Source organism: Oikopleura dioica, chromosome PAR (assembly GCF_907165135.1).
Source record: "Oikopleura dioica chromosome PAR, OKI2018_I68_1.0, whole genome shotgun sequence".
Lineage (NCBI taxonomy): Eukaryota > Metazoa > Chordata > Appendicularia > Copelata > Oikopleuridae > Oikopleura > Oikopleura dioica.
Window position 1 is genome coordinate 16,265,726 of NC_137293.1, and position 23,870 is coordinate 16,289,595.

General features: G+C 40.2%; 4 protein-coding genes across 5 annotated transcripts; 1 reads left to right on the plus strand and 3 right to left on the minus strand.

The window, feature by feature from the left end:
* Window positions 1-20: 20 nt before the first annotated feature.
* On the minus strand, window positions 21-1,808 carry LOC145704576 (uncharacterized). Its single transcript, XM_081782035.1, has 6 exons — window positions 1,714-1,808; window positions 1,324-1,423; window positions 856-959; window positions 478-806; window positions 263-431; window positions 21-214 (listed from the first exon to the last, which is right to left on the minus strand). Exons 1-6 carry the CDS (start codon window positions 1,784-1,786, stop codon window positions 168-170), a joined length of 822 nt encoding a protein of 273 aa, XP_081638161.1. The 5' UTR covers window positions 1,787-1,808; the 3' UTR covers window positions 21-167.
* A 6-nt stretch (window positions 1,809-1,814) lies between these two features.
* Window positions 1,815-8,874, minus strand: LOC145704571 (F-BAR domain only protein 2-like). Of its 2 annotated transcripts, none has more exons than XM_081782029.1 (14): window positions 8,649-8,874; window positions 6,876-6,994; window positions 6,678-6,828; window positions 5,526-6,198; window positions 5,055-5,169; window positions 4,767-5,010; window positions 4,465-4,653; window positions 4,126-4,420; window positions 3,838-3,972; window positions 3,569-3,794; window positions 3,252-3,372; window positions 3,078-3,205; window positions 2,944-3,028; window positions 1,815-2,659 (listed from the first exon to the last, which is right to left on the minus strand). In XM_081782029.1, the coding sequence occupies exons 2-14, from the start codon at window positions 6,989-6,991 to the stop codon at window positions 2,600-2,602; spliced, it is 2,538 nt and encodes an 845-aa protein (XP_081638155.1). In that variant the 5' UTR covers window positions 6,992-6,994; window positions 8,649-8,874; the 3' UTR covers window positions 1,815-2,599. The 2 variants fall into 2 exon arrangements, with proteins under 2 accessions (XP_081638155.1, XP_081638154.1); XM_081782028.1 differs by lacking the exon at window positions 8,649-8,874 and adding an exon at window positions 7,219-7,335.
* On the plus strand, window positions 8,836-10,633 carry LOC145704575 (palmitoyl-protein thioesterase 1-like). The gene is made up of 7 exons (XM_081782034.1): window positions 8,836-8,883; window positions 9,098-9,165; window positions 9,210-9,398; window positions 9,745-9,853; window positions 9,895-10,117; window positions 10,230-10,280; window positions 10,363-10,633. The coding sequence occupies exons 2-7, from the start codon at window positions 9,099-9,101 to the stop codon at window positions 10,585-10,587; spliced, it is 864 nt and encodes a 287-aa protein (XP_081638160.1). The 5' UTR covers window positions 8,836-8,883; window position 9,098; the 3' UTR covers window positions 10,588-10,633.
* Window positions 10,634-16,113: 5,480 nt separating this feature from the next.
* Window positions 16,114-17,629, minus strand: LOC145702125 (uncharacterized). Its single transcript, XM_081779334.1, has 5 exons — window positions 17,506-17,629; window positions 16,873-17,375; window positions 16,698-16,831; window positions 16,430-16,656; window positions 16,114-16,139 (listed from the first exon to the last, which is right to left on the minus strand). Exons 1-5 carry the CDS (start codon window positions 17,627-17,629, stop codon window positions 16,114-16,116), a joined length of 1,014 nt encoding a protein of 337 aa, XP_081635460.1.
* Between the last annotated feature and the right edge of the window lie 6,241 nt (window positions 17,630-23,870).

Sequence of the window (23,870 nt, forward strand, 5' to 3'; positions counted from 1 at the left end):
GGATTTTTTTTTTATTTTTTCAGTGAACATTTTTTTTATTTGTATCTGTGAAGTTCAGAAGGTGATTTTTTTCAGGAACACGCTGGAGAAAATAAAAATCCTAACAGGAAAAAGGCGGAACAGAAGATAAATGGTCGCCTTTTTCTTTGGTTGATAAATGGCAGTTTTCAAAATAAAAGCTGTGTTTTTATTCTAGCGCGAGCCAGATCGACTTCTGAAAAATATAAATTATTAAAAAAAGAGTGAAACTGGGGCTTAGTACCGAGATCGGGAGGTAGAAGAGTCTCTGGCTTTTTCTCGGACGATTTTTTCGGCGCTTTTTGATCGTTCTCTTGAAGCGGAGCGGCTTTTGTCAACAGTGGTTTCGGGAGATTTGGACTTGGAACGCGACTTGGATCTGCTCCGCGCTGATTTTGTTTCCTTTGGACGTTCTGAAGATCATTTAAGCATAGGAGGTATATTTTTGTGATGAGATACCTTCTGATTTCGATCGCGACAGGCTTCTTTTTCCGACTTTTCGCGATTTCGCGATGTCGAGCGTGATCTTCGTCGTGATTCTCCTCGCGAAATCGATCGAGATCGGGATCGAGTTTGTCTTCGTCTCGTATCTGACGATCGCTCTCGTCTGTATGATCGTGATCGTCGTCGCCGGGACGATCGAGAGCGTGATCGAGTACGTCTTCGTCGACGACTGTCTGATCGACTTCTTCGTCGACGATCTCGTCGAGAGCGGCTTCGGGATCTGCTCCGGCGTCGATGGTAGCTTCCTGAGTGTCCTCGCTCTTCAGATCTCATCGTTCCAGGCGCTAGAAAAGAGAGATGGTTTTAGCCACTGCGGAGACAGAGAGAACTTACATTTTCTATCGCCCTTGGCATACTGAACGTCGATATATCTTCCACAGACTTTGCGCCCGTCCATCCCCTCCAACGCATCTTTGGCATCGAGCTTGTCGCAGAATCTTTAATAATATCACATTTTCTCGTAATTCGTCAGAAGAAGTTTCACTCTCATTCTCTTTCCCACTGCACTTTTTTGTTGTTACTTTCTTTTTAAAGCTGGCGATTCTTTATTCTTGAACTTGGCTTTTCTGGAAATATGCTCGTTTTAACGATGTTTGAAATGGGCAATTACAAGGCTAATTACAAGTGCCAGTAAAATGTCAATCAACGACTAGTGTTAGAACATTACGACCAAATCATTTGATTATGCATGTAAATAAACAAGAAGTGATGAACATGCATTTGATTATGACTCATAATTTATGAGACTATCTCGAGCATTACTTAATTGGTACAGTGCAAGTATGATTTTTTTTGACTTACTGTATGTATGCGAAGCCGCGGGGTCGCTTGCTGTAGTAGTCGAGTGGAACGTAGACGTCCCTGATAGACCCGTAGCGGGAGAATTCTCGTTCCAGCTCCTCTAAAATTAAGAAATGAAATGAAATTCAGGTTTATCTCAAGACATCTAGGGATATCTTTTGAAATCTAGACATATTTAAGGAACTATGGAAACATTTGAAGACATCTGCGAGCATTTGAAAATATCTTTAGACATCTTGGCACATTTCAAGACATTTAGGGGGATATTTTAACACATCTAGAGACATAAGCAGACATCTTGAGACATTAAAAGACATCTAGGAATATCTAGAACATTAGTAAAATCCTGAGACATCCAGATACACCTTACAAAGTTGAACATATTTTTACCTCTATCAATATCATCAGCAATATTCCTAACAAAAAGCGACTTGTTTGGTCGCCCACCGTAACCTCCTCCCATTCTAAAATAATTTTAAAAGGTTTCAAGCTTCGAATTAAATATTTAATATCATTACGAAGCCATTTAAAATTAAATTGCACAGGGAGGGGTTAATTCGTTGCTTTGCACATTGAGAATAAATAATTCTGCATAAATATGAATAATAAGCACGTGGTTAATAGAAGGGTTAAATGTGTTTTTGAACGATCACGTGATTATGAAATAATGGTAGAGGCCAGTTGAAATACAAAGGAAAGCGTTTCGTTGTGAAATTTGAACTTTTGAAGGGTCGCCCCAGTTCAGTAAAGGAGGTAGTTTACAATAAAGTAAAGGAGTTGAATAATCATTTTTTATCTGAAAACCGCGATTTTTTATTTATCTCGAAACTTTTGAATTTTTTAAAGAAGTGTTATGTAACGATGGAAGACATTTTCTCTGTATTATGTTATGGCGAAAAATTGATAAAAAACGAAGTAGATGAGCTTTTAAGGGCATCGGCGCAATCGCGGTCATTTATCGCCGACCGCCTCGCTCTTTTTTTCATCCAATATAACTTGTTTTATCGCGAAGTTCGACTGTTCTTGAAGAAAGGTTGATTGGGTAGTAGTACAAGTTGATTTTCGCGTAAAATAATTAATAAATACATGAATCATCAGTTATCAAAAATGCTGGTATGGACATATCCATGGCGTGCTAAATAGAAAAGAAATCTTTTAATTACGGTCGAGTGGGTCGTAATGGGTGTGTTAGACTGAAGCTTGAGTGCGTTGTTATGGTTCTTCGTTTTTCGTTTTTGAGTTTGAAGTGAGGCTTGAGCGTTGATATTGTGCAATTCTAGAGAATTGGTTCGGAGATGTAGAATCCGATTTTTACCCTCCTTCTTGCGTCCTTGATCTTTTACAGGCTTTTTATTTGCTAGCTTGACGATGTTTTAGGCTATCTAAGAGCATTTAGGGGCATTAAGGGACATTTGGAGACATTTAGGGACATTTGGACACATTAAGATACATCTAGAGGCATCTAGAGACGTCAAGAACAATCTTGAGATCTCTAGAGCTGTCTCGAATTATCTAGAGAAACATGAAGACATTAAGGGACGTCTAGAGACATCTAGAGACATCAGGAAGTATGATAAATTGTCTCTAGATAACCAACATCAGTGAAAAAATAAGCCGTTCCTTTAGAGTTGAGTGATCAGGAGCAGAGACGGAGGATAAACTTAGAGCGTTGGTGGAGAACTGGGCGGCAAATGCAGTCGGATTTCTAAGATTCATTTACAGTTACTGTTTGAAAGAAAGTTGAATTGACTCACGGGCATTTGGACAAATACGCAGTGAAACTTTGTTCGACGCCGCTCTCCAAATTCTGCAGCAGAAAGGTTGAGAAGCCATTTTCCACCTGATGATTTGTTTCACTTTCGCACTCGTCAAACGTCGAGCTCTTGATTTACAGTTAGATTACAGGCAGAAATCTTAAAGATATTCACCTTGAGCAGGAGTTTCACTTGACCAATATTCGTCGTTGGTTTGGCAACTACTTTGACTTTGAAATCGTCTTGTTCTTTTTTCCAGTAACTGGCGAGCAGGAGTGGCAAGTTCGCGGTAGTGCTACATAAGAAGTGATATTATTCTGTCGTAGAAGTGACGACTCTGCGTATTTATCGCGGTCATCAAAGCCATTTTAAAAGCCTTGGCGAATGTGTCAAAGGCACGAGATAAGCTGCACTGTATGTCGTGCTTATCGTCATTCCTTGTTCAGGAAAAAACTTGACTCACTAAATACAGGGAAGAGTTGGCATCTTACCATTTGACCCTGTACGTGGCCACCTTCATCATGTGATGGCTCTGACTTGGCCTGTCCCGCGCCATCTTCTCCAGGAAACTCATCAAGCAATCGTAATCCAAGCTGATGGTGTTTCCTTCGCCGCGGCCGAAAGCAGGGTTCACTTTCACCTGCGCTACTTCGCCTTCCAATTTCAAGTCAAAATTAGCCGACTTATTCAAGTTCTTCAACGCGCTTGCTGGGAAGTCTTAAAAGAGGAGGTCAAAAAGGAGATGAGAAAAGGGATTTACCGAGGTATAAATCGGCGTTGCTCAGGACTTGGGTATTTTTGTCGCCGACAGCGAGAAATTTGGCATTGACTGTTTCGGTAATTGCTGTTCGGATGGAGATTTCTCCGTTGGCGTTGACTGGCGATGTGGGGGTCACTAAAAGAAATAAGTGGACATTTTCGGTTTTTCGAAGACTTCTAGGGATATCAAACGACATCCAGAGTACACTAGATATTCAGAGATATCTAGAGCGATTTCCTGAAGTCAGGAAATTTGAGAGTTCTCAAATCTATCTTATCTTATACTTACTGACTGGGCTCAAGCTTTCGATCGACGCGATAGGAGCATCGTAAGGCATCCCTTGAGGCTGTGTCCAAGTAATATTCTCATTCGATAAGGATCCGCCAGTCTTGACCGGTGTCAACGGACGCGCCCGCAGCGCCGGTTGATTCAAGAGGGGCGATTTCGGCTTTGGCGACTCGCGCGTCTTTTCCGGATTCGACTCATTCAGCAAAATGCTAGCGCATTTTTCGTGCAAGTGCAAAGTCTCGTCCGATTTTTCTTCCTTGGCTGGCGAAAGCGGCGGGATTGGTTTTTCAGGAACCTGAATGATCCAGAATGAAGATAAGAAGGGAAAGGTGGTCATACTTTTGGCAATAAAGGAGGTATGGTAAGAGGACTTGTTGAAGCTGGAGGAACGTTTCTAGGACTGCGACCGGGTCTTGGAGCTTTTCGGACTGGAGCGGCCATCAAAGGAGCATCTAGTTTGACAACGGATTGGGTGCTTTCTTTGTTTGCCTTTTCTTTTTTTATCTCTTCGAGGCTTTTGATTTGAACCTAAAAACGAGGTAGATATGTATGTTGATGTCTTCAGTGTCCGACAGTCTCAATCATTGAAAGTAGATGCCCTTTGACATCACGAGAAGACATCTAATCACATTTGCGCGTACCTTGATCTTATACGTATCAAGTTTTCCATCTTCTTCAAAGTCCCAGCCAGAACTGTCACTAGAAGTCGACGATTTCCTGCTCCTATCCGAAACCTCTGGCTTTCGTATCGTAAAACCTTCTTCATCCACTTCTGCAGAAGATTTACTTTCAACCCTTTTTGGCTTTGGCGGGATTTTACTGCTGCTCATTTTCTTGACAGGTTTTTTCTCTGGACTCTTTTCAGAATCGTCGCCATCGGAATCGCTAAAAATGAAAACTGCCGGCGAGATCTAGAGATTGCGCGTTACCTTTCGTTTTCGGTGGACTTTATGACTTGGCTGCCAGAGTCGGATTTATTCGCCGTCGAAGGTCGCAGGAAATTGGGCATTATGGGCTTTACATTGAGGGACTCCTGACGCTGCACTGGTTCTTTGCAGAAAGTCGAAATCGCGGTACTTGAGCATTTGTTTATCGCTCTCAAAATGTAGCAATTTCAAACTTAGAAACAGCCGCCTAGAAGCGCTTTAGTTGATCTGTTTGTTACAAATGCTTGCACCTGAGATTCTAGTACTTTGACTAGAATCTTGTAAAGATTGAACTAAAGCGCTAGAAACACAGGTGCGAGAGCTCTGTTCTAACTAATTTTAGAAAATGTGTTTCAGAAATCAGAATTTATAGAATTTGTGCATAACTCTGAGTCAGTGTTCTTTCAAACCCTGACTTAGGTTTTCTGCACATGACTCCCAGCTCAAAATCAAGAATCAACATTTATTTTCGACTTTTTCCTGAAGAGGTAGAATTCGCCGAAGAAACCGATCTATTGAAAGAATTCGAGTCTTCCGGTCGTTGCTTTTCCGGCGATATGGATACATTTCCCGCCCCTGCTTCTCCTGAATCGAAGCTTTCTCTTTTCGGCCGTTCCATTCCAGTTCCGCGCCGCTTCGCGAATTGCTGAAGAATGTATTCTGGCTTGGCGTTGTTTTCCAGCGTTTCTTGAAAAGCGGCGTTGTTGATTTGAGAGATGGCGATGCAGCTGGCGTAGCCCTTGTGCAGCTTTGTCATGTAGCCGCTTAGTCGTTCGAGATGCTCGGTTTCGAGCTTTTCGAGCACTTCGCAGGAAGCAATCATTGCTGGCTCGAATGTTTCCAGCGCCTGATTGTACATTTCGACATGTTTCTTCATGTCGTCCGCAGATCGCCGCAGCTGTTTTTCATGTTTCGACCCCGACGCGCTGGACGACTCGATCCTCGTCCTCGATTCTTTGCTCTTCGTCAAATGAGTTGTTGCGTGTTGCATTTTCGTCGTCGCTTGGCCAGTCGCCAGCAGTTGCTTTTTGTGACTTTTGTAGCGCTCGCGACAGTCTTCTTCCGAGTATTTCCGGATGTCGCGCGAAATTTCGAAGAGACGCTGAGCGAGTTCGAGATGAGCTGCTCCTGAGTTTTCCATCGTCGTCTAAAAGCAAGAATTAAATGTTGATGGGAAATGTGGATAAGGAGTGAGATTTTTAGGCATTGGAGAAAATTGTCAATGATAAGTGCCTACTCTAGAGACAACTAGAGTTATCTAGAGACATCTAGAATTATCTACAGACATCCAGAGACATCTAGAGACATCTAACGGCATCTAGGGACATCAAGGGGCATCTAGGGACATCTAGGGACATCTCGGGACATCTAGCGACATCTAGGGAAACGTAGAGTCTTCTAGGGACATCAAGAGACATCTAGAAATATCTAGAAACATCTAAAGGCATCTAGTCGTATCAAGGTACATTAAAAGACATCTAGAAATTATCTAGAAGTATAAACATTCCGTAATTCACGAGATATTATGAAAAATATTTTGATATCAATCCACATTGAGTAACATTTACTCGCATTCCTTTTAATAAAACTAATAAAAGACTAAGAAGCATTTTTAAAGAGCCTGACCTTCAATATTTTCCAAATAGGCGACAAGAGGATATGCTGGGCATTTGTTTTTTCCTGTTTCCCAAGTCTAGCTAAATTCTTCGCCATTTGATCGTGCTGCGAGGCGACTTCTCGGATGAACTCGGCAATTTCTTTCGTCGCAGCTGGAGCGCTAGAATTATTGAAATCGTAAAATCGTCAAAGATGAAAATCACTTACGATTTGAGGGAGGCGTAGAGGACCTCGAATCCTTTATGATCGGCGCCCCAAAAAGCATTTCGGAAATTTGGCGAGTCCTCCGGATCTGGCGGAATTGCCAGCAAATCTCCTTTCATATCCTGAAATCGTAGTTGAAATTTAGGAAAAATAAGGTTCCCCATTCTAACAGGAAAACTGCTCTCAGGGACCCTGAGTCAGGGTCTGAAAGATCTTCAATTAAAAGCCGCATAGCGGCTTTTGATAAATCATGTTTCAGACTCTGACTCAGGTTTTCTACACAGGTTGCCTGTTAAAATTTTTGATCGAATATTTTCTTCGAGCGATTTTCAGTTCTCTCTCGAACCTCTGAATTTCCGCATCCAAGAAGTCTCATTTTTCATCCATCAATTAATATAATTAATTTTTACTTTTGCATATTCTCTTTTGATTTTTAATTGATTTTTGAATAATTCATTTTTACTTGAAACGAGAAGTGACTCAGTCGGAGATCGAAATTGATGCTCGTTAAAGTTGTCTCTTCTGATGTCAGAAGAAAGAAGAATCAGAAGAGACAAAAGACAATCGACATTTTCAGCTATCAATTGAAATCGGGAAAGAAAGGAAATATTGATGAATTACCATAAGAATTTTTCGGGCAAAAAATTTTTTGAGATATTGGTATAGTCTGAAAGCCCGTAAAAGTTCTCCAGAATCACCAAATTCTAGGGTCAGATGACGTCATTATGACGTCATCGGGGTGATTTGAAAATTTTGTCTTTGGAACGCTTTTTCGAGCCGAAAATGTTTTTAATCATATTTCTCTCGACGGATTCGGATTTTCCATAAAAACTACGTAGGGACCCGGGATCAAACCATTGAATATCAACCATTACCGACCGGTTCAATTTTGAAACCGGTCGGTTCGAAAATAAACCTCGGGTCCCTACGTAGTTTTTGATGGCGAACAACATGCCATCAATAGAAAAATCTATTTCCAGAAAAAACCGCCTCAAAAAGCGTTCCAAAGTTTCATGAATTTGGAGCCTTTTCGGACAATTTTAATCATAAATGACGTCATAATGACGTCATTGAGCCTAGAAATTTGGGAATCGACTAATTTTGACTTGGGCTTTCAGAATATGTTCTTATCTCAAAAAATTTTTCGGCCAAAAATTCTTACGGTAATTCATCTATTGTTGAATCAAATGTCAAAGAGGATAAAAAGTAAACCGCGGATTTTCTTTCAGGATTCTTGGTCCAGGAATTTACAAATTTATCGAGCGTACCTCCACAAAAATCGGGGTCCTGGGCTCGACAAACTGTGTAGAAATTTTGTCAAGATTGTGGATAAAATTTTGAAATAGGGCCCAAGATTATCGATTGCCCGCTTTTGAATTTTACGCTTACTCTTCTGACTAGCTTGATATCGGCTAATGACTTGGGCTAGGGTCTATCACCTGGGTAGAAAACCTGAGTCAGGGTATGAAAAATCTTTAAAATTGAGGGGGCTTCGTTAAAGATTTTTCATACCCTGACTCAGGTTTTCTACACAGGTGATAGACCCTAGCCCAAGTCATTAGCCGATATCAAGCTAATCAGAAGAGTAAGCGTAAAATTTAAAACGGGCAATCGACAATCTTGGGACCACTTTCAAGATTAAATCGACAATCTTGTTTTTATATTTCAATTCAAAGATTTTTGGGGAATGTGTCATAATATTTCTGTTCTTAATAATTTAAAATTGTTAGCAATAATTTCGGTTATGAATTTAAAATGTACTAAAAATTACGCTACCTCAAAATATAGTTTCTTCTCTCTTCTTTTTCATTCTTCAATTTTCGTTCTTTCAAAATCTCTAATTTTTCGAAGCCGTGGGAAAAAACCTCGAGTTTTTCGTTCTTTCTTCTCGCGTCGAAAAAATGGAGACTCGCGCGCCCACGCTTTCCCTTTTCCCTCGCCTCGAGTTTTCTTCGATTTTTTAGCTTTTTTGCCAAAAATATTTCTTTACGAAATCTTCAGTTGAAAATCAGTGAGTCGCGAAGAGCACGAATGAAAAATCAACAAAAGAAAGATCGATGACTCATCGCGAACAATTTTTTACAATTTTACGAAGAATTACGGTTTTTTAAAATAAGTTTTCGAGAAAACTGTCGGGGGCGGCTTTTTGATTTCTGATTGGCTCTTAGATAAATCTAGCCTTTTTAATGGTTAAAAATAGAGTCTATTTTCTTCTCTTTTTTTAGAATGAAATTATTGTCAAATTTAATTCTGACAGTACTTGGCACTCCTGTCGTCCTCTGGCACGGAATGGGTACTATTTTTGTTACATTTTTCCTTTTCAAAAACTCTTTTTAGGGGACAATTGCTGTCACAGTTTTTCAATGGGCGCAGTTTCAAAAATGATCCAGAAGAAAATTCCGACAGTCGAATATGTCAAATCTCTGATGATTGGCGACTCTGAAGGTTCCGACACTAGCAATGGATTTTTGATGCCAGTTTTTCAACAGCTCGATTTGGCATGTCAGCAGATTCAAGCTGATCCAGGTTAGAAAACATGCAGAAATCAAAATGTTCACAAATATCTCTAAATGTCTGAAATGTCAACAGATATTCTTAGATGTCTCTGAATGTCACTACTCAGATTTAATTTCTGCAGATGTCTATTGTGAATAGAAATCTAAGTAGTGAAATTCAGAGTCATCTAAAAATGTCTGTTGACATTTCTGACATTTAGAGACATTTGGGAACATTTCGACATTTTTTTGTAAACATTTAGATTCTTAGATGTCTATTAAATCTACTGAAGTTTCCGTGCGCTTTTTTTCTTGGGAAATGTCATAAGATGTCTTTAATGTCAGTTGATGTCCGAAAAACATATTTTTATTTCTAGCTCTTCAAAATGGCTACCACGCTGTAGGATTCAGTCAAGGAGGACAGTTTCTAAGAGCTTTGGCCCAAACCTGTCCTTCTCCACCGATGAAGAATCTCATCTCGATCGGGTCAGTAATCTTTCTAAAGAGTTTTCTATCAAAAATTTCAGTGGCCAGCAGCAAGGAATCTTTGGCTTTCCAAAGTGCCCCGATGGAAGTTCAATTTGCGAGTACGTCCGAAAAATGCTCAACTGGGGCGCCTACACTTCTTTCATTCAAAGCAGACTGGTTCAAGCTCAGTACTGGCACGACCCGCTGCAAGAAGAAACTTACAAGGAATATTCTCAGTTCATCGGAGTCGTCAACAACGAACACGAATTCAACCAGACTTACAAGGACAGGGCTCGGCAATCTGTGTAGAAAACCTGACTCAGGGTCTGAAAACCGCGCGAAGATTTTTCAGACCCTGACTCAGGTTAAATACACAGGTTGCCGAGCCGAGTAAAAGGACAACTTGCTGAAGCTCGAAAACTTGGTGCTCGTCAAATTCGAAAAGGTATATAATATACGGTATATTATATACCGTATATTTAAAATAAAAAAACAAACTGAAATCAACAACGATTATTCTTTTCCAGGACTCAATGGTCGTCCCAAAAGAATCCTCCCATTTTGGCTACTATTCGCCCGGCCAAGATGCAGAAATACTCCCTTATGATCAGACAGAACTTTACACAGAAGACCGAATTGGTTTAAAAACGCTCGATACTGCCGGAAAGTTGCACTTTTTCACCTTCGCTGGAGATCATCTCAGATTTACCGACGAAGAATTTACAGAGAACCTCGCCCAATTTCTTGCTTGATTTCTGATTTCAAATACATGTATTACAATTCTTATAAAATCGCAAGTTGTTTAGCAGTAATTTGCGCTTTTCCCGCCCGTCCGGGCCTGCTTGACATTCATCGTCTGAATTAGAAGGTCAAATTTTGAGAATGTTGGAAATTTGTCTCTAGAACGTGGCTTGTTGTTTGGGCAAAACTGATGGTTTCTTCAGTCTTCGGATTTTTACAGTCCGGAAAGCAGCTAATTTAGGTAATTTTAACGGTTTTTTCTGATTTTTAATTATTTTTAGATTTCTTCAAGAACAAGAAGAAGAAAGTTACCCGAAAGAAGGTAACAATAGCGATCGGAATAGCATATTCTGAATCAATGTGCTCTTTGCCTTACTGGTCGGTTTTCTTCTTTTACCTGAATAAAATCAATTTCTTATTTCAAATTTCGTGTGTTTTTCTTTTACTTGCAGGCTCAGTTAGCTTAGATCATCGGTTTTGTTGTGAGAGAGTTTTGGTAGTAGGGGGCAGAGTTCCGAATCACTTCACTTTAACTTTGAAGTGAAGTTACTTTGAAAAATAACTTCATTGCCATATTGAAGTGAAGTGAAGTGATTTTATTTTTGAGAAAAATGAAGTGAAGTGAAGTGAAGTTAAAAATATAACTTCATTCGAAGTTGAAGTGAAGTTATTTTTCAATATCAAAATTTTGAAGTGAAGTGAAGTGAAGTGAAAAATAACACTTCATGAAAAAAGTGACTTCACTTCAAGTGACTTTCACTTCTGAAGTAAGTTCCTCCTTATTCAAATTTTAATAGTGAAAACCTATTGAAATCACTTAAAAACCGTCATTTTGAAAGAACCCCTACAACCCCCTACTAGGGGGTTGTTCTTCCAGTTTTCCCTAACGGGGCTAGCTACCTTTGAGGAACCCCTGCGAGAAATTTTTGTTCGCGATGTCGAGCATCTTGGCCATGTCGTCGGTTTGGACGATTAGATTGTCTTTCTGGCGTTACTGAATTGACATTCAAGCCTATTTCAATATTTGACCTTCTCTTTAGCAGCGGGAATCTTGCTTTTATTTTGCACAAAATTTAATTTTGCCGCAATATTCGAAAAACAAACGTGCTTTTTTTCTAAAAAGAAAGAATGAGCGGTTTTCACCCGCGAGGATTGACGAGAGATGCCGTTGAGAAATGGCTGAAAGATTTTAAGAAGAAATTGAAAAGAACGACGAGCAGAGGTGATTTGGATAGACTGATTTTGTCGGTGGAGAGATACGAGTTTGAAGATGATTGGTGTGCTAAATGGGAGGAGGTTATTTTTGAAAATGGAAAAGGAAAAATTATGACAGGATTTGCGAATGAAGAATGGAAAATAACTTCATTTCAAAAAATGATGATTTTCGAAAAATTTTTCAGGCCAAAAATCACTTTTTAACTGTTAGTGCCATCTTCACCGCCGTCTCAAACCGAGTCGAACGGTATATGTATGGCTTGAAAATTCTAGAGTTTCGGGTACTTCCGGTCAAATTTACGAAATTCTAGTATTCCACTGCCGTTTTTGATACAGAAATGGTACCATGGCATATGGTATGTCAAAATGACCGCTAGGACGTGAGGAATGCAGGGGTCTCAAAAAGCCATACATATACCGTTCGACTCGGTTTGAGACGGCGATGAAGATGGCACTAACAGTTAAAAAGTGATTTTTAGCCTGAAAACATTTTTCGAAACTTATCAAATGATCCTCGACAGAAATCCTCAATTAGAAGGAAGACAAATTCAACGCTCGGAACTCAAAGAAGAACCTGGAGAATGGATTCTAAATGAGTTTCTTCAACAAAAAATAATTTCAGCCGGAGGAGAAGCGATTGCTTTGAAAGAAATGTTTGGAGAACTGAAAGTAGCGGTTCGGGTTCAGGCTTTTGATTCAGCGCTTTTTACAGACGTTGATGAGGAGTTGACGTTTGAGATTAATCTCTCGAAAGGTTACTTTTTTATAAAATTTTTCAATTTATCAATCTAGATTACGAAATCGCCGAAAAAGACGAAAAAGACGACGCTCCAGTACTCCCTGTTCATCCAAACGTGATCAATAGGTAAACTTGATGAAAAATGAGCTCTTTTTTGAGCTTTCAATATAGAGAGTTTAATACATTTTTAGAATCCCCAGAAGCTTGGGATCATTTTGACTATTGATACTTGGGGTTTGGTTCATGCCCTGAGGCGTTTTAGGTCTTCCAAAGTCCAAAAATCGGGCAATCTCGGTGAAATGGCCATAACTTTTGTTCTCCCCACTTTCTGATGATGCTAAGCATCTCAACTTGTAGCTGGGGTTCTGACGGTTCAGAATCTATGTAGAAAACTACCGGACACCCCCATTCTAGGGCCCCTAGAACCTCTAGAAGTTAGGGAAGTCCACCGAAAATCGGTACTTTTCAACTGAAATGTTGTAAAAGGTGTAAATTTTTGTCCGAAATCGATCAGAACTCGATAAAATCGGCTCTCTGATGTCCAAAATACAGTTGCAAGGCATCGAAAGTCACTTCAAATCAAATTATGTGCAAGAAAAAAAATTTCATAAAAACTCACCCGAAGTACTCTATAATGACCCCAAATATATTTTTGAGGTCACAAAAACGATTTTATTATTCCTAGATCGTTTTTGTACAGAAATATATCTGTTTTACCATATTTTAGTAAAAAGTACCGATTTTCGGTGGACTTCCCTAACTTCTAGAGGTTCTAGGGGCCCTAGAATGGGGGTGTCCGGTAGTTTTCTACATAGATTCTGAACCGTCAGAACCCCAGCTACAAGTTGAGATGCTTAGCATCATCAGAAAGTGGGGAGAACAAAAGTTATGGCCATTTCACCGAGATTGCCCGATTTTTTGGACTTTGGAAGACCTAAAACGCCTCAGGGCATGAACCAAACCCCCAAGTATCAATAGTCAAAATGATCCCCAGCTTCTGGGGATTCTAAAAATGTATTAAACTCTCTATATTGAAAGCTCAAAAAGAGCTCATTTTTCATCAAGTTTACCTAGTGATCAAGAATTTCTGCAACATCGAAATTTTCTTGAGCAAAGACGAGAAAAGACAAGACTGCCTTGGGTGGATTACGATTATGGAGAAGTGCGACGGCGATTTGAGGAGCGGATTGAAGAAGGAAGATTTGAGCTTGGAAGAGAGGAAGAAAATTGCGATTGGAGTGGAGAAGGGAGAAGAGTATTTGAAGAGCATTGGAATTTTACATCATGATCAGAAGCCGGAAAATATTTTATTGAAAAATGAAGAATGCAAATGGATCGATTTTGGAACAATTGAAGAAAGAACTGGAAGGAAGAGCTATCGAAAGATGGGCTACGTGAGAAGAGGGAGCAAATATAGATTTAATAAACATTTATGTAAGTTTTAAAGTCTATGTCTTCGAAAATGTTTTTTCGAAGATGCTGGATCTGCTGCTTTTTCGGACAGTTTTCAACTTTTTGGAGAAGGAGGAGGAGATGCATCATCACTTCACATTCTGATTCTTTGCGATTGGAAAACAGCGTGGAGTCTTCTTTATAAACCAATTGAAGAAGACGAACGAGAAAAGATCAAAGAAGAATTGAAGGCGAGTCTTCAAAATTTATTGCTTTTAAAGATAACACTCATAAGGCCTGCAATGCTGAGAGGCTCTTATATAAAGGCAAATTCGGATCAATCAAAACTCCCTCAACCGAAGAAATCGAGAACTTGTCAAAAATAATTTCTCTAAAAATGCGTCTTCTGATTTTTGTCTTGACGATCCAAATTTAACAAAGTCTTCCGCGATGGCCAATCTCAAGCAAAAACTGACGAGACAGATGAATTTCGACTTCGAAAATTTGACGAAGAGAGTTTTAAACCAAAAGAAAGCGATCTTTGTGTCCCCATTTCAGTTTCCGTTCTTTTGAGATGGGCACTCCAAAATGATTTGAAAGTTGATGATTGGAAAATGAATGCATATTTAACTCTCGAAAACATCTTCACAAATATGACAATGGTTATTTATCCGCGGAGTTTGGCAGGGTTAAATCTCAACCCCAAAAATGGAGAACAAGAATTTCAAACAAACGAAATTGAAATACTTCTAAGAAGAATGAAGTTCGGAACTTATTTGAAACCAAGCGGGTGGTAAATTATCATAAAAGATTATTTTCGAGTAAAAGGCGATTTTAATTTTGAAAAAGGTTTTGATGAAATTATTTCTTGAATTTAACTAAAATAATTATTCAAGTCTTCCTCCACCACAACTTCGCCTTCACCCGCCCCTTAACAGTCACGGGCGCCTACCTGAATCCCGACGGCTCAATAGTTTTCCACCAAATGGTTCTTGACCGAATCGAAAACTCCGAATTCATTCTCCAAAACACTTTAATCGCCCATTACGGCTCCCAAATCAGAATTCCTCTTTCTCGCGAATTCTACGCTTTTTACGAAATGATGGAAGATTGCTTCAATTGCTACAACGATTATGTTTACTACGGGCCAAACAACGAGTTTTCTGCTTTGACGAACGAACATTTCAACATGGAAACTGAAAAATGGTTTCTCCTCCCTCAAGCGTATTCAATTACTCTTACACCTAAATAAACAGTAAGCATTTATCACACAACAAATATCACTTGGATACTATCAAATTTTCAGGGGTAGAGCTTCCATCATCGCTTTTGCCGCCAGAATCGCTTTTTTATAAAGAGTTCTCTCGTGAAATTTCACTGCAAATAGAAAACAGTCCAAGTTTAGTTTATATGCATATTAAATAATAAATGGAATCATAGAGAAGTAAAACTGAAGAGCTCAAGCAGGTGGCGAAATTGTCAAGCAGTAGAAGCCCTGCTTCTATAAATTAATTGCCATAAGGAATCTTCGATCTTTCTTACCATTCTTCATATGTCGTATATATTATCATTGAGAAGTATATGACATAATGTTTTCGCACAGTTTATCATATACGAAAACAAATTATTTGCTCCACCTGTTATCGGAGAAAGGAGAGTGGCGTCTCTTTAATTCATTGCCAATGAATCATTGGCGTCTCCCAAAAAATGTTAAAAGACACGCCATTCTCTTATCTCCAAATTTCTCCCAAAATCACCAGCTTAAGGGACCCGGGCGAGTAACGCGAAGGCCAACTTCACGCGCTCGCCATTGATCTTTCAGAAAAGCTTTTTGAAATTTGTTTTTGCTTAACATATCTGCATTCACTCAGCTTTCATCTCCAACTTTCAGATTTTTATATCATACTTAATTCTTGAGCTAGAGTGAAAAGAGAAGTTCAACTTCAAAGGGCATCAACTCCTGCTAACCTCATTCTATTGACATAAAACCAGCACCATTAAAAAGCCCATTAAATTCTGAACAGATCATACTTAATGCGCTAAGCTGGAACTCTACTAATTGCCCTGAACGCGCTGATAAACGAACGGACTGAGCGCTCGCAGCAAGGCAGGACACTCCGATCGGGCTATTTTGGGCTCCCGGGACATGATTCCCGCTGCGCGCGCACTAAGTTTTCTTGTTTATCTGGCCTTAATCGCTCATTACTGCAGTTTCAGCTTAGCGCATTAAGTATGATCTGTTCAGAATTTAATGGGCTTTTCAATGGTGCTGGTTTCATGTCAATAGAAAGAGGTTTGCAGGAGTTGATGCCCTTTGAAGTTGAACTTCTCTTTTTCACTCTAGCTCAAGAATTAAGTATGATATAAAAATCTGAAAGTTGGAGATGAAAGCTGAGTGAATGAAAATATGTTTAGCAAAAGAAATTTCAAAAAGCTGTTCTGAAAGATCAATGGCGAGCGCGTAAAGTTGGCCTTCGCGTTACTCGCCCGGGTCCCTTAAGACTTACCTTCAAATGTGCACGAAAACTCTGAATATACTTCTACCGTTTGGATGGATCCGTTTTCGCCCTGAAACATGCTGCCGAAAATGGCATTAGTATAAACGTCATGTGTTGCGTTTGAAGTTTTCTGCATTCGACAAGCCTCGTCGCCATAGAGAGCGAACTTGTAGTCAGTTTCAGTCTCGTAATCGAGCTTTCCGACGCAAGTGTTGAGTCCAGATGGTTGGAGAGGGCTAAACTCGTTTACTACATGTAAAAATTGTAAATACTGTACTCGGTAGGATTGATGCCGTTGATCGACAAGTCTTCTAGTTTGAATCCCAATCGATGCATAAGACACTTGTCGACTTTTACCACCATTTCATCTCTTGAGTTGCAAGATAGGTGGACATGGTCGTCGATGTTTATCTAATTTTTACTAATCTACTAAAAACGATTTCAAGTAATACTTGATCTGGTTCAGGCATCGATTCCAAGTCGCAAACGCATCCAGTTTCTTCAGTGCATGAGCCATAAGGCCCGCATTCGGTCGTTTCTCTTGAATGACACTTTGGCGAAGTAGACAAAAGTCCTCCAGCGTCTTCGCATGGTAGAGTGCAAATGACTGAGCAATTGCCGTTCCAAATTTCCTGAAGATCGAATCCTTCTCCTTCGATCACCTCGCATGTTTCGTTTCCGCCAGTTGTTGTTTTCGCCAGAAAATCGTGAGTTGATGAGAAAACAGCGGGAACAGTGGCGTTCAGGTCGAATTCAGCAGGAAAATCGATGTTGAATTCGAACTCGACGGATTTGTCAGTGTTGGTGACTTGGAAAGCGTCGAATGTCGCGTAGCCGGTTCCGGGTTTGAAGGTTCGAAATGGCAAAATTAGGGTTAGAGCAGTGATTTTCTCGGTCTTCCGGACATTTTTCGGGGTGACTGTAATGAAAGAAAATGATCGCCGTCGTCGATTTACTATAATAGTAATAATAATAGTAATTTACAATTTGTAAATTTTCATTACAAGCGATTTTAAATTTTGACCCCTGATTTGCGTTCGGTCCCTATTCGAAGGGAACTCGATCAAGTCCGAGTATCTCTCTACTCTCTCCGTCTCTAAGAGAGACAACGACGGTGGCTGGGTTGAGTGGGAAGCCAACGACAGTCAACATTTCCTCGTTCTGAAAAACACCATCAGTGGTGTCGGCGCCATTGTTGCAATGCACCATAGATGGTGCATGCAGTAATTCTCAAAACAAGCCTATTTCCGAACCCTACCCCAAACCAAGGATAGTCGAAAGTTAACCTAAGGGTATTTTATCGATAAATAGCCCTACAATTTCTTCCTTTTTCGAAACTCAAAATCACTTCGGTGGGAGACCTATTTTTCACCCCTGTTCCAGAGATCGTGCACCCTGGCCGGCTAAGGTTAAAAGTCGCGTTTAAAAATGACCCAAATGATGACCGACATGTCACATGTGCTACCCACTGGGAAGTCCCGCAGAGACTGCTCCTAGCACCAACTCTGAGCAAGGCTCGGTGTGAGATGGATCGAGCCAAAGTTAACACAAACAAGGTGAACTGAGCTGCAAAATCGGATCAAGCTCCATGGCCAAAATCCTTTCATTATTTTTCTGAAAAATTTTTCAACTCTAGTCCAATCGACAAGTAGAAGAAGAGTTTATAAAAATTTTTTACCCATTTGAGCCTGAGAGCTGTTTGAAAATGGGCAATTTCCCGAATACCGCCCCACACCTCCTTAACGCCGAAACGCAGGGCGACCAATTAATTAATATTAATTAATCATATTAATATAATATTAATCATACAAATATATTAATGCCTCATAACTAGGGGGTGCACAGTGGGAAAATCGATTTTTTATCATCCTCTTATAGGGATGAATGATACATCAATTGAAAGCCTATGATCCACTGATCATTTTGACATGTGACTTGGGGTCATTGAAGGTCACCTGAGGTCACCTGAGGTCAAAATACGATTTTTCTCAAAACCGATTTAGATTAGGGATTTTATGCATAAAATTGATCGCTGATGATCACTGATCATTTTATTCGTCATAAAAACCCCATCCGGATCCATCCTCATCCATCTGAGGGAAAAAATAAAAAATCATTAATTTCACTGTCAAAACTTTTTTACAACTGCTTTTACTCAAGAGAAACACGTTATTTAAGATATTTGTCGACGTCTCATAAAAACCATAATTAAGAAAAAAGCAAGAATTACTTAAATTTTCATATAAACGGGTGTGGGTGGGGTTGGGGACATAACTGAGATTGATCAACTAAGAGTCCCAGGCCTCTGTCAAGCCCCTTAAAATTAAAAATCAAGGAAGGGGGCTGAAACGGCCCGAAGGGCCGTCAAGCCCCTTAAAATTAAAAATCAAGGAAGGGGGCTGAAACGGCCCGAAGGGCCGTCAAGCCCTTAAAATTAAAAATCAAGGAAGGGAGCTGAAACGGCCCGAAGGGCCGTCAAGCCCTTAAAATTAAAAATCAAGGAAGGGGGCTGAAACGGCCCGAAGGGCCGTCAAGCCCTTAAAATTAAAAATCAAGGAAGGGGGCTGAAACGGCCCGAAGGGCCGTCAAGCCCTTAAAATTAAAAATCAAGGAAGGGGGCTGAAACGGCCCGAAGGGCCGTCAAGCCCTTAAAATTAAAAATCAAGGAAGGGGGCTGAAACGGCCCGAAGGGCCGTCAAGCCCCTTAAAATTAAAAATCAAGGAAGGGGGCTGAAACGGCCCGAAGGGCCGTCAAGCCCTTAAAATTAAAAATCAAGGAAGGGGCTGAAACGGCCCGAAGGGCCGTCAAGCCCTTAAAATTAAAAATCAAGGAAGGGGGCTGAAACGGCCCGAAGGGCCGTCAAGCCCTTAAAATTAAAAATCAAGGAAGGGGGCTGAAACGGCCCGAAGGGCCGTCAAGCCCCTTAAAATTAAAAATCAAGGAAGGGGGCTGAAACGGCCCGAAGGGCCGTCAAGCCCCTTAAAATTAAAAATCAAGGAAGGGGGCTGAAACGGCCCGAAGGGCCGTCAAGCCCCTTAAAATTAAAAATCAAGGAAGGGGGCTGAAACGGCCCGAAGGGCCGTCAAGCCCTTAAAATTAAAAATCAAGGAAGGGGGCTGAAACGGCCCGAAGGGCCGTCAAGCCCTTAAAATTAAAAATCAAGGAAGGGGGCTGAAACGGCCCGAAGGGCCGTCAAGCCCCTTAAAATTAAAAATCAAGGAAGGGGGCTGAAACGGCCCGAAGGGCCGTCAAGCCCCTTAAAATTAAAAATCAAGGAAGGGGGCTGAAACGGCCCGAAGGGCCGTCAAGCCCTTAAAATTAAAAATCAAGGAAGGGGGCTGAAACGGCCCGAAGGGCCGTCAAGCCCCTTAAAATTGAAAATCAAGGAAGGGGGCTGAAACGGCCCGAAGGGCCGTCAAGCCCTTAAAATTAAAAATCAAGGAAGGGGGCTGAAACGGCCCGAAGGGCCGTCAAGCCCTTAAAATTAAAAATCAAGGAAGGGGGCTGAAACGGCCCGAAGGGCCGTCAAGCCCTTAAAATTAAAAATCAAGGAAGGGGGCTGAAACGGCCCGAAGGGCCGTCAAGCCCTTAAAATTAAAAATCAAGGAAGGGGGCTGAAACGGCCCGAAGGGCCGTCAAGCCCTTAAAATTAAAAATCAAGGAAGGGGGCTGAAACGGCCCGAAGGGCCGTCAAGCCCTTAAAATTAAAAATCAAGGAAGGGGGCTGAAACGGCCCGAAGGGCCGTCAAGCCCTTAAAATTAAAAATCAAGGAAGGGGGCTGAAACGGCCCGAAGGGCCGTCAAGCCCTTAAAATTAAAAATCAAGGAAGGGGGCTGAAACGGCCCGAAGGGCCGTCAAGCCCCTTAAAATTAAAAATCAAGGAAGGGGGCTGAAACGGCCCGAAGGGCCGTCAAGCCCCTAAAAATTAAAAATCAAGGAAGGATTTTTGTCTTCCAGGAGCACTCTTCTACCTGAATAGTCCTCCGGAGGACAAAAAAATGACTCACCCTAGATCACATGATCTGTGTTGATCATTTTATTGGGAAAAACGGTTTGAAAAAATGTTATCGTCGGGATTCGAACACCCGACTTGGCCGAAAAGTGAAGGTTTTTGACAAAGAATCGGCTCTAGAATTTTTGCCGGAAAGTGCCGGATACCATTTTGGGGTCAAATTAAAGCTCTTTGTTTACTCTCTTAGATGCACTTTTCATTTTTTATAACCTTTAATATCTTGGGAGTAATTTGCTAAAAACCCCTTTTCTTAACCTTTTCACGTGATTTTCAGGGTAAAAATGGACATTTATGAAAAGATGATAATTGAAAGAAATGATTGTTAGGTTATAACAAAGTCATTCAAGACTTTAAAATATCAAAAAGATAGTTAATTTTTTGACATTATCCCACTGTGCACCCCCTACTCATAACTCAACTTTTACTTAACGCTAGAAAAAAATGAACCCCCACTTTTGGCGCTACTTTTTATCGAGGAATCGAGGTACGATCTGCGTTTAACTTAGAAAAATTTTATGCTTTCCGGCGTTAAGAAATAAAGCACGTGACAAGACTGTCAAGCGGTTGACGCCTTTTTCCAGATATTTTGCCAAGAACAAGTCTCCAGTTGTTCGACAACACGCCCAGTTGCCGACCCCAGAAGAATGGTGGTGGAGGGCGTCCAAGTTACTTGTTCAGCTGCTCTTGTATTGTAATTAAACAAAAAAGAACGGATATTGACCATGGAAACTATTCCAATAAGTGACTTTTTCTCGCAGCGAGAGTCTGGATTTCATTGAATCGTGTTTTATTTTAATAATATTTGGGTGCAACTGTCTTATAACAAAGGATCCTTCATTATCTCAGGAAAAATGAGCGAATTTTACCCAAAAGAATTGACCAGAGACGCTGTTCAGAAATGGTTAGGCGCTTTTATAAGGAAATTGAAGAGAACGACGAGTAGAGACGATTTGGACAGATTGATTTTGTCGGTGGAGAGATACGACTTTCAAATTAAAAGGTCTGCTGGATGGGAGGAAATATTTTTTGAAAATGGAAAAGGAAAAGTTTTGAGTGAACATTATGGAACAAAACAAGAGGAATGGGAGATATCTTCATTCCAGAAAACAATCATTGACAAAAATCCTCAATTAGAAGGAAGAAAAATTTTCCGTTCAGAACTCAAAGAGGAAAAAGGAGAATGGATTCTCGATGAGTTGCTGCAGCAAAAAACAATATCAGTTGGAGGAGAAGCGATTGTTTTGGAAGAAAATATCGCTGAATTGGAAGTTGCGGTTAGGGTTCAGACTTTTGACTCGGCGCTCTTTGTGGAGAATGAGGAGTTGGCTTTTTACATTCATCTTTCTTCTGGTAATTTTAAATTTTTATAATCTTTTAATTTAATTGAAGACTACGAAATGGCTGAAAGAAGAACTGCCGGGGAGAAATACTCTGCCTCGCCTCCTGGTACTTTACCTCAAAAAAGAAAAAGACTACGCCCCAGTTATCCCTTCTCATCGAAACGTGATCAAAAATCTCTGTAATATCGAAATTTTCTCGGGCAAAGACGAGAAAAGAGAGGACTGCCTCGGATGGATTACTATAATGGAAAAGTGCGACTGCGATTTGAGAAGCAGATTGAAAAATGAAGATTTGAGCTTGGAAGAGAGGAAGAAAATCGCGATCGGCGTGAAAGAGGGCTTTAAATATTTGGGGAGCATTGGACTTTGGCATCAGGATCAGAAGCCGGAGAATATTTTATTGAAGGATGGAGAAGGCAAATGGATTGATTTTGGGACGATAAAGGAAACGTCTGAAAGGGAATGCTATCGAATAATGGGCTACGCGAGGAAAGGGAGCAAATATAGACCAGGGATCTATTTTTTTGGACTATCCCAATTTATGGAAGTTCATTTTTGGATAACCAATAAAATTACTGAATTCGGCCTTCCGGCAAATGAAAACCCTGACCCATAAAATCACTTCCACAAATTGGTTTAACCCATTTTTTCCTGAAAATCGCGAGTAGCGAATATCTTGCGATTGCGGTGCGAAGTTTCCCAGAAAACTCGAGATAATGGAATCGCAATCGCAGCTTAGTTTTCGTCAATATTTCACAAATTGCGATTTGTTTTCAAGTTTTTGTCTCGTGCAAATGCTTCGACGATATTCTGACCTGAGTTTAGTTTGACTCAGAGCTTTTTTCTGTTTTAAAGGCTGAACAGAAAGCTAGGCTTCAAAACATATTCCTTTCAATAAAGATTTTTCAACAAAACTTTATAAATCGCAATCGCATCGCAATTTTTGTAATTTTTTGAGTCGCAATCCCGATTGGTTTTCAAAAATAAAGATCCATGATACAGACATTATCATTATTTATGTAGGTTTTATGTTGGAGTTATTTCAAATAACTTATTTGATTATTATTTGCTCGCATTTTATTTTCATAGATTCAGGATCAGCTGCTTTTTCGGGAAGTGACCAACTTTGTGGAGTAGGAGGAGCACATGGATCACCACTCCACGTTCTGATTCTTTGCGACTGGAATACTGCCTGGAGTCTTCTTTTTAAACCGATTGAAGAAGACGAGAGACAAAAAATCAATGAAGAAATTATGGTAAGTCTTCATTGTCGCGTTAGAAAGAATAATGATTCTCCAGGCCTGCAATGCCAAGTGGCTTTCAAGAAAGACTCCCTCAACTCAACAAATCGAAAACTTGTCAAAAATCATTTCTCTAAAAAACGCGTCCTCTAATTTTTGCCTGGACGATCCAAATTTGACGAAATCTTCGGCAATCGCAAATCTAAAACAGAAGCTGACAAAACAGATCAATTTCGACTTCAAAAATTTGACGAAAAATGTTTTAAACCAAAAAGAAAGCGATCTTTGTGTTCCCATTTCAGTTTCGGTTCTTTTGAGATGGGCACTCAAAAATGATTTGAAAGTTAAAGATAGTAAAATGAGAAAATATTTTACTCTCGAAACAATCTTCACTCAACTGACAATGATAATTTATCCGCGAAGTTTGGCTGGCTTCAATCTCAACCCAAAAAAAGAAGAACAAGAATTTCAAACTAACGAAATTGAATTGCTGCTCAGAAGAATGAAATTCAAAACTTATTTGAATCCAAGTGGATGGGATATTATCACACATTCACGCTTACGAGTGGAAGGCGATTTTTATTTTGAAAAAGGTATTTATGAAAATATTTCGTGAATTTAACTAAATTAATTATTCTAGTCTTCCTCCATCACAACTTCGCCTTCTCCCGACCCCTAACCGTCACCGGCGCCTACCTCAATCCCGCCAGAGAAATAATTTTCCACCAAATGATTCTTGACCGAGTCGAAAACTCCGAGTTTATTCTCCAAAACACTTTAATCGACCATTCTGGCTCTCAAATCAGAATTCCTCTTTCCCGTAAGTTCTACGCTTCTTACGAAATGATGGAAGAT

What these genes read in the sequence shown, in the direction of transcription:
- LOC145704576 (XM_081782035.1), bottom strand. Translation starts at nt 1,786, where the DNA reads ATGGGAGGAGGTTACGGTGGGCGACCAAACAAGTCGCTTTTTGTTAGG. An exon ending in CGCGGCTTCGCATACATACA is followed by an intron (nt 960 to 1,323) that starts GTAAGTCAAAAA and finishes ATATTATTAAAG; the next exon opens with ATTCTGCGACAAGCTCGATG. An exon ending in GTCGCGATCGAAATCAGAAG is followed by an intron (nt 432 to 477) that starts GTATCTCATCAC and finishes AATGATCTTCAG; the next exon opens with AACGTCCAAAGGAAACAAAA.
- LOC145704571 (XM_081782028.1), bottom strand. Translation starts at nt 7,248, where the DNA reads ATGAGACTTCTTGGATGCGGAAATTCAGAG. An exon ending in AAGTCCACCGAAAACGAAAG is followed by an intron (nt 5,011 to 5,054) that starts GTAACGCGCAAT and finishes TTTCATTTTTAG; the next exon opens with CGATTCCGATGGCGACGATT. An exon ending in CTGATCACTCAACTCTAAAG is followed by an intron (nt 2,660 to 2,943) that starts GAACGGCTTATT and finishes AGCCTGTAAAAG; the next exon opens with ATCAAGGACGCAAGAAGGAG.
- LOC145704575 (XM_081782034.1), top strand. Translation starts at nt 9,099, where the DNA reads ATGAAATTATTGTCAAATTTAATTCTGACAGTACTTGGCACTCCTGTC. An exon ending in GCAGATTCAAGCTGATCCAG is followed by an intron (nt 9,399 to 9,744) that starts GTTAGAAAACAT and finishes TTTTATTTCTAG; the next exon opens with CTCTTCAAAATGGCTACCAC. An exon ending in TGCTCGTCAAATTCGAAAAG is followed by an intron (nt 10,281 to 10,362) that starts GTATATAATATA and finishes ATTCTTTTCCAG; the next exon opens with GACTCAATGGTCGTCCCAAA.
- LOC145702125 (XM_081779334.1), bottom strand. Translation starts at nt 17,629, where the DNA reads ATGGTGCATTGCAACAATGGCGCCGACACCACTGATGGTGTTTTTCAG. An exon ending in CGATGCCTGAACCAGATCAA is followed by an intron (nt 16,832 to 16,872) that starts GTATTACTTGAA and finishes AGTAAAAATTAG; the next exon opens with ATAAACATCGACGACCATGT. An exon ending in AACGGCATCAATCCTACCGA is followed by an intron (nt 16,657 to 16,697) that starts GTACAGTATTTA and finishes AAACGAGTTTAG; the next exon opens with CCCTCTCCAACCATCTGGAC.